Here is a 9400-nt window from a genome sequence, read left to right as displayed (position 1 = left end):
AAAATCTATTAAAAGATATGATTGGTTGTCAGTGTAAAAAACTTTACATTGGTAGTGTATAGATGATTAAATCTTTTAAAAAAATATTACAAAATAGTGTTTAAAATATGAATTAGCCATCCTGCAAAGTTAGGTTATGTGAGTTGGCTTGTCGAGTCCAACTGAATTTGTCATCTTTAATTAGAAATAATTATTTTGATGATCTTACTAAAATAGTAGAATATTTTAGTAATAATAGAATATTAGTTAATTATTAACATTATTATTTATAATGTTTAAAACTTTTTTTAATTTTAAAAATAACTTGACAAATAACATTATAGTTTTAAGACACGTAATAATATGATAATATATATATATATATATATATATATATATATATATATATTTAAATTAAATAATAATAAAATTAACCTGGTATAAGCTGAAAGCTGAAACGTTCTTTTATTATATAGAAGGTTTGCGGGTGTTAATAACAGCTTTGGAACTTGAAAGAGTGCTCTCTAATAAGAGAAAAAGCCCAATTAGAAAAACTGGGCCCATCGTGAAAAATTGACATCGACGGTCCACGAGCTCTCTCTATCTTTGATCATTGGTCCAAGAGGAAGAAACAACATCCACCACGTTCATATATAATTAAACTGCATCACCAGTTCCTTTAACTTACAAACAGAATTAACAATTTCACTATACACTGACTCAAATTTCAAAACATCACTCATTGTTCAATTCATTTATTTTCACTTTTTCTCATAGATTCTCCCATTGCAAGCAAAATTTGTGCACCTACATGCAAAGACAAAATGGAAAACGTAGTGTGTGCAGCACAGCGCAATGGGACAAGAATCACGCTTCAGTTCCAAGAAAGGTATAATTTCCAACACCACGGAATGTCAAGTACGGGTGGAGCTATACGTGTGGAGAGAGCAAGGAAGCCAAACTCCACGCATGGCTTCAAATTGAACCATGGCCTCCGCAAGAAACAACCAGGTCTTGGAGTGCCGTTGAAAGCTGCTACTGCTGAATCAGAGGTAAACCATTCTTCTCCTTTTCTTTCATAGAAATTAACCAAAGAAACAGTAACGGTGATACTGTATTATTAAGCTCTGGTGAGAGTTTCTCATGGTTATCATCCTTGGCCTTGCATGTGTTCTTTGTTTTTCTTTAATTATTTATTTATGCGTCTATACATTGTCCAAAATTAGAATAATTTAATTATTTATCTTTTCATATTTTCTTGTGACCAAACAAAATTTCATATAACATTGATTAGATTGACCATAATGACCCTAACTCATCATCTCCCTTGTCTTTTGTTTCGTAACTGAGTGTGATAGGGTGAGAGAGACCCACCCAGCCCAGCCCAGGAGACTATTTGAGTGGTCCACGCTGATGAAGATGCCTATTTTAATCGCTTTTCACGGATACCTTATTAATAGGATCATTAAGGGGGAGATTCGAGAATATATCAATATCATTAATTAATCAAGAATGTTATTTACTATGAATGTGATTAACACTAAAGGAAATTATATTTCCCATATTTTATTATTCATTGACAATAAAATAGTGTGAGAATAAGAGGGAAAGTTAACTGATTCAGCAATCAATAACTACTTTATTCTAAGTGAGTACTAATACAACCAGAAGTTTAAAACGATAGTAATTTAAGTAATCAATTTCAATACAGACCATAATTTATTTTTTTTAATTTATGAATATTCTATTCTTTTATGATAAAATGTGTTATTGGATCATAAAAGAATTGTTTCTCCACAACGATTGCTATTTCTATCTGAGTTTCGCTCTCACCACAAGAAATTATCTTTTTTATTTTTCATAGGAAAAAGAAAGAGATTAAACATATCTCATTACAAATTTAGATAAAACCATTTTTCACCTTTTTTTTTTTTTTGCCGTTCCATTGTTCCTTTTTCACTTCTATTACCAATATCAAATTGTCAAACTTTGGTCATTAAAACAGTTGTGTGTAACAGTTTGCCATGTATATTAAATTTAAAATTTCTACTATAGAGAGAGATCAGGGGCCAGGGATACATGATGTTGTTTCCTTGTGGCGAAAGAACGCGAGCAGAGGCAAATTGTATAATGATCGACAGGTTTTCTGATAGAAAAATTCCAAGCAAAGCATGTAGGAACTCCAATTTCATCCGCCTCTCATTCTGCTCATAAAATGCAGGCACGAAGTCAAACAATTTCCACAGATCCAATGCTTGCAAATTATGTACCAGTATATGTGATGCTCCCCGTAAGTCATAAAACTTCCATTTTCTGTCTACATACCCTTGCTACATTTATCTTGGTGTTGTGTTTCATTTTGAAAATGTAATGGTTGCTGCTGCCAGCTGGGAGTTGTTACAAATGACAATGTCTTAGAAGACAGAGAGGGACTAGAGAACCAACTCAGGGAGTTACATGCAGCAGGTGTTGATGGGGTTATGGTTGATGTGTGGTGGGGTATAGTAGAAGCAAAGGGGCCTAAGAAGTATGATTGGTCAGCTTATAGGACCCTGTTTAAATTGGTTCAAGATTGCAAATTGAAGTTACAAGCTATAATGTCATTCCACCAATGTGGGGGAAATGTGGGAGATTCTGTTTTCATCCCGCTCCCTAAATGGGTACTTGACGTTGGAAATTCAAATTTTAATATCTTTTACACAAACCACAAAGGTTTCAAGAACAAGGAATGTCTATCCCTTGGCGTGGACAACCAACCTTTGTTTCATGGAAGAACTCCCATTCAGGTAAGTTTCTTGAAAAAATTGATTTCCTACATGTTACTCAAAGTCTTAAACTCTAGTTTTACTAGTCTGGTTACAATTCCTGTATTTCTAACCATATGCATGTCCATTTGATACAGCTGTACACGGATTACATGCAGAGCTTCAGAGATAATATGGAAGATTTTCTTGAATCAGAGCTCTTCATAGACATTGAAGTAGGACTTGGCCCTGCAGGAGAGCTCAGATATCCATCTTATACAGAAACTATGGGGTGGGTATTTCCTGGTATTGGAGAATTTCAGGTGAGTCTGGACTTGGAGTTTTCTGTTGTAGCTATATATATGTGCATAGTCTCATAAAATAGTCGGCACATCATTGAAAACAAATAAGGTTTAAACTTGATGTTATATATTTACTACTTGAATCAATAAAAACACACCTTCCAATTCTCTAACTTATTTACTTGCCTCTGACATGTTGCAGTGTTATGACAAATATCTTAAAGCTGATTTCAAAGAGGCTGCTGCAAAGGCAGGCCATCCTGAATGGGAGCTTCCAGATAACGCTGGGGAAACGAATGACGAACCAGAATCAACAGAATTTTTCAAATCAGGGGGAACCTATCAAACTGAGAAAGGGAAATTTTTTCTAACATGGTATTCCAACAGGTTGTTGACCCATGGTGATGAGATCCTCGATGAAGCCAACAATGTGTTCCTAGGTTGCAAAGTGAAGTTAGCAGCAAAAGTAAATTCTTAAATGCATACATAAATTAGCTAGACCTTTCTTTTCTTCATGAATCAACTGACAGTTGGTTCTTTGTAAAACAGGTTGCTGGAATTCACTGGTGGTATAAAACAGAAAGCCATGCTGCAGAGCTTACTTCAGGATATTACAACTTAGATCATAGAGATGGATACAGACCCATAGCAAAGATGCTCTCACGACACAAAGCTATTTTAAATTTTACATGTCTTGAGATGAGAAATCACGAGCAACCAGCTGAAGCCAAAAGTGGAGTCCAAGAACTTGTTCAGCGGGTAATTTATTTATTTCAACTTAAATTATAATATAATTCCTTCAACTAATCAAGAGAACTTGTGATTGATATGTAGTTCAAGTTGCAAGACACGAATATATTGTTATTATGGGAAACAAGTTATCCACGATGTAACATGCGTCACACTGTCGGTTAGTATTACGTGGATAAGTCGTAGAGTGAAATAACCTAGAGAAAAATGTGGTTTGAATTACACTTAAAGGGCAGGCGTATACTATCCTAGCAATAACAATGCGCATAGTGCATATATCCCCAAAGAACTAATTTGGTGTACCTTAAAAAAATCTTTATGATGTTTATTCGAGATAGGGTTTAAGTTGTAAAGAATTTGATATAAAAAAAAGTTGTAAAAAATTTAAATAAAAAACTTTAAGTTGAATTGAATTTTTTCTATCCTTTAATTTAATTGTAATCCTATTCATAAATTCAATTGCCAATTTTCACTCCATTAGTTTTATTCACAATTTTTGTTCACCAATTGTTAAAAAAAAAAAAAAAATCCTAGCAAATATTCAGTCCCGTGAAAGGCTGAAAGCTAAACAGCAAGTATGCCTCATATGTCACCTGAGTTGGTGGGTTCCAATCATGTATAGCACTGGGCAACATTCAAAAAGTCCAACCAATACTTAAACTTGTCAATTATAATTGTTTTGGTTAAACATTGAGTTACATTTTTTGAAGTATGAATCTTATTAAGAAGTATATGACAATTGACAAAATGTCATCAATTCTTTGATCTTATAGAATCTTATATTAATATGATTAGTTCTAGCATGATATACACAAGATTCTTTTTCGAATAAATAACATTTTGACTGTTGCAATATCTTGCTGAATGTCCAACTCCTTTATTCGCCCTATAAGTTATAAGACTTCTTTATCAGCCTTAACTGCTGCCATGTACTACATAACCAAAATTGATTGAACACTTGATTTCCAACAAATAGTAATAAACATGTGCCCCTTAGATATTTGAAGATCCACTTCGCTGCTTCCTAATGTTAAATCCTTCCCTTGCTTTAACACAAACTTAAAGGTTTGACATACAACATGTGTCATCAAACTTTCTAAAAATATTTTTTAACACATTTTAGTAGTAATTTAAAAAACTCATTAAGTAAAGTGGAATCTACTAGTATTTATATTTTTTTTAATAAATTTTAACTAAAGTAGAGAGTTTGCTGATAACATTTCTTTAACTTTATTCAATGTGCATCTTTTCATGCAGGTCCTTAGCGGAGGTTGGATGGAGAACCTTGAAGTTGCAGGAGAAAATGCACTTTCAAGATATGATCATGAAGCTTACGATCAAATCCTTTTAAATGCCAGACCAAACGGCGTAAATAAATGGGGGGCTCCAACACTAAAAATGTACGGTGTGACATATCTCCGTTTGTCGGAAAAATTATTACAGCAAACAAACTTTGATATATTCAAAGCCTTTGTCAGAAAGATGCATGCTGATTTGGTAAGCATCTTTTACTTCATTTAATGAAAGATGACAATAATGTGTTATTTGAAGTAATGAAATATTCTTTATACAATTTTGTAAAAATGTTACAGGATTATTGTCCAGACCCAGAGAGATACAATCATTTCACAATTCCTATGGAACGGTCAGAGCCAAAAATCCCGATGAAGGCTCTTCTTGAAGCAACGAAACCTATGTCGCCTTATCCATGGTACAAGGAAATAGACATCATTGTTAGTGATGCTACTGGTTTTCTTCGTCATATAGTCACTACTATTTTACGTGTATTCAAACTGAAAACAAAGAGCAAGAAATTATATGATTAATTCTGTTTCAAACCTTGTACAATGTCAATACGAAGTGGAGAAGAGAAAATAGCTTCAAATAGTTTGCTTACAATAGTTCCCTAAATTTTTCTTATACAAAACTCTTTGTCATTATGCCACACCATTTTCATTCTTTTATATCTATCAATTTTTCAAACTCAATCAACTATTGATGATAAATGAATAATAATTGTTTTTTTTTATTTATTACAATCACATTATTAATATAGTTAAATGACAGTTAAAAAAATAGTTTATGCAAACTTATAATCTTTCTGAACAAATCATTAAACACTAGTACAAAATGGGTCTTTTACGTCGTATATTTTGAGCCTTTTATGTCGGAAAAGGCTCCAATGTTAATACGGGAGACGTAAATTTACGTCGCCTGTTAAAGACGACATAAATTTACGTCAGAGATGCCTTGTGCCCGACGTAAAAAAGGGCAAAAAATGACGCAATAATTTACGTTGGACTATACCTTGTCCGACGTAAATTTGCGTCGGCCAGTGATAGGTCCGACGTAAATTTATGTCGGACAAGGTGTAGTCCGACGTAAATTGTTGCGTTTTTTTTTTATTTTATAATTTTGGTTTTTTTTTTTATATACCCAAAACCTGCATATATATAGTCCATAATAAAACCTAAACTAGGCAGTTCAAAATATAAAACTTAAACCAGGCAGTCCAGAATAAAAATTTAAATTATATTTCAAAATTGAATGACAAAGAAAATTATATATAAATCTTAAAAAGTATAAATTATGACAATGTAAATTCTATAATCCTAAAAAAGCTATAAAACATATGTTTGTCAATGCTATCAAACTAGAAACATAATATCTAACTAACTAAACTTAGAAATCCAACTAATATATACTTTGAAGAAAAAAAGTTGTCCATTGTTCTCTTATCTTGATGATCTCATCTTCGGGCAATGAAGATGGATCTTGAAAGACCCCTGAAACATTAATTTAAGTGTCATTAATATGCAATGTTAATTATCCTAAAGGTAAATATACTTAAATAAATTTTGATATGAATTACCTACACCCAAGAATCAGTAATACCCGCAGAAACTATGGCTCTCATCCAATACATGATGTAATAGACACATTCAAACGAGTCTTGTTTCTTATTACACTAAAATGAGAAACAAATAACTATTATTTCCAAAGTCAATAAATTTAAATATTATTACCTGTATTAATTAATTTGCTAACCTTAGGATATATGAAGTGCAATGCCTTTGATGATCTGCTCCTTCTACTTAAAATATTAGCTCCAGACACGATTCTAATTAATTGAAATAAAATCAGATGTTAGACAATATATATAATTATAGTTTTAAAACATAATGAAAAATTTTAGTTATCCTTGTAATTGGCATTTAATTTCCTGGCTTGGTTTTCGATGTAGTGAACAAAACTACACCACGGTGTATTCCTTATGAATAATTACCATTAACTGCCAATGAGACCTACATTGTATGACAAACAAATTAGTTATAAAATTACCATGATTAAAAAACCAATTAAAAAACTAACCCGTCAATGTATGGAGCCATGTATATATCTCTTCCTGAGTCACTCATCCATGTTTGCATATATTGCTGGATCTGGACCTGAGTGTTTCCTGATTTTTGGATGGATTGAGGCTTAATAAATCCATATACTTGTGCTTGTGCTTGCTCCACACTCAATTTGTCCATGTACCTAACACAAATAATTATTATAAGTTAAATGTAATTATTGTAAATTTAGACTCATAAAAGAAAATATGACTTACATGGCCCACAACTGTATGATAGATATATTTAACATGGAGTTTCCCCCAACAATCTCTAATGCATCAGGCAAGGATATGTATAGTGGAACATCAGAGCTATCAACTCCAAAAACTCTAATATCCCACTGCAATTGAATTGGCTTCTTCTTTAATTGTGGTAATATGGTTAGAAGCTTAGATATGGGATCATCCTCAGCTTCTGCGATATTAGCATGATCAACATGAGGTTCTCTCATGAGCTCCTTACCACGATTGATAACATCCTAAAGAAATAATCAAAATTAGTTAAACAATAATAGAATTATAAGAATATAAAAGAGCAATAATATAATTACCTTTGCCCGTGCTGAAAGCGGCATGACCAAACATTTTGGCCAAGCTAAGAATGTGCCGGTTGCTTGCCCCACTAGTTGAACCTCTGTATTGGGCAAAGGCACTAGAGCAGCAGCATCTTGAACTTGGTCTACCACAACCCGTGTCCAGTCTGGCTGTAGAGGGACACCATGAATGGTTGAGCCACCCTCAAATACTCGGCCAATAGCCACTAACCGTGGGGGGTCATCCTCAACATATAACTCACACTGGTTTGGTACATCAATGTGAGTCTGTTCCGGTGAGGGATCTAGAGTAGCACAACTCCCTTTAGTGCTGACTCGAACACCATCATGAGCAACTACAGTCTGTTGCTGAGAACGAGCCAAAAGTTCAAACTTTTGTTCAAACTCTTCTCGAATATTCTTCAATTTCTCTTCAAACTGCATCTTCATTCTCTGCATAGCCTCTTTGTGACACCCTTACTACCCCAACACATATATTGTAATAATGAAAACTTAATAATAATTTTTTTTTCAATTTCGGTAAAAAGGGTTCACATGAGAATCTTCAAAATTATTCTTCAATAATCATAATAATAAAAATGAAATGCAAGAGTTTACAAATTGTTTTCAAAAATTATATTTACAATTCCAATTCCATATGAAAATCTATGTCCTAAAGAAAATCCTCTGCCCCGATGTCACAATATCAGAGCATACCCACAACTCAACCGTTGGCATTCTAGATGCCACTCGTAGCCGGATCTTCCTCACCTAAAATATCCACAAATCGCACGGTGAGAAAAGAAAATATCTATATATATAGCACATAAGAAAACACAACATATTATCTCATTATAACTTAATATTCATAAATATTTCAACATATCGTATTTCAATCAATCATGCATCGTCATCACGTCATAATTCTCAATCACCCAAATCATCACAAATCTTGCACTTCACACTATGCTAAGGTCACGCTACCCATTTAACAATCTCAGGCCATGCTCACCCCTGATATAACACTGTGCCAAGGTCACATTATCCCTATGCCAGGGCCGTGCTCACCCCTGACATGTTAACCAAGGTCACGATACCCATTTAACAATCTCAGGTCGTGCTCACCCCTGATATAACATTGTGCCAAGGTCACGTTATCCCTATCCCAGGGCTGTGCTCACCCCTAACATGTTAACCAAGGTCACGATACCCACGTAACAATCCAGAGCCGTGCTCACCCCTGATATAACACTGTGCCAAGGTCACGTTACCCCTAACCTAGGGCCGTGCTCACCCCTGACATGTTAACCAAGGTCACGATACCCACGTAACAATCTCGGGTCGTGCTCACCCCTAGTCATAGGTGTGAAGAACTACAATCACATCTCATTCACATTCTACACAACATCTCATAATTCAATTCCATACGCACATCTCAAGCAATTCACATCTAAGTCATCAATTTTTATCAAGTAATATAGCAATAATATTCATAAATTAATATAATAATCAATTTTAATACAATCTTAACATAAACGATAAAATTCCCAATTATTCCAAAACCTAACTCACAGACACTTTTCTACAGTTTCGTTCTTCCTCTCAGGTCATCATTCTTACAAATTAAATATGTATTTCTAATCCTCAACACATACAGAATCTAATGGGATCATTAATTTCTCAAACCGAAATATT

The 9400-nt window shown here is 33.7% G+C and overlaps 1 protein-coding gene across 2 annotated transcripts; it reads left to right on the top strand.

Moving 5' to 3' along the window:
* Positions 1-633: 633 nt before the first annotated feature.
* On the top strand, positions 634-5674 carry LOC109792462 (beta-amylase). Of its 2 annotated transcripts, none has more exons than XM_020351875.3 (8): positions 634-1031; positions 2201-2269; positions 2367-2765; positions 2882-3046; positions 3228-3491; positions 3575-3784; positions 5033-5272; positions 5368-5674. In XM_020351875.3, the coding sequence occupies exons 1-8, from the start codon at positions 804-806 to the stop codon at positions 5599-5601; spliced, it is 1809 nt and encodes a 602-aa protein (XP_020207464.1). In that variant the 5' UTR covers positions 634-803; the 3' UTR covers positions 5602-5674. The 2 variants fall into 2 exon arrangements, with proteins under 2 accessions (XP_020207464.1, XP_029125975.1); XM_029270142.2 differs by having other exon boundaries at positions 892-1031; positions 2035-2269.
* Positions 5675-9400: the final 3726 nt, after the last annotated feature.

Source organism: Cajanus cajan, chromosome 10, assembly GCF_000230855.2.
Source record: "Cajanus cajan strain Asha chromosome 10, NIPB_CcT2T_4, whole genome shotgun sequence".
In the NCBI taxonomy this organism is placed as follows: Eukaryota; Viridiplantae; Streptophyta; class Magnoliopsida; order Fabales; family Fabaceae; genus Cajanus; species Cajanus cajan.
This window is presented reverse-complemented; position numbering and strand designations above follow the sequence as displayed.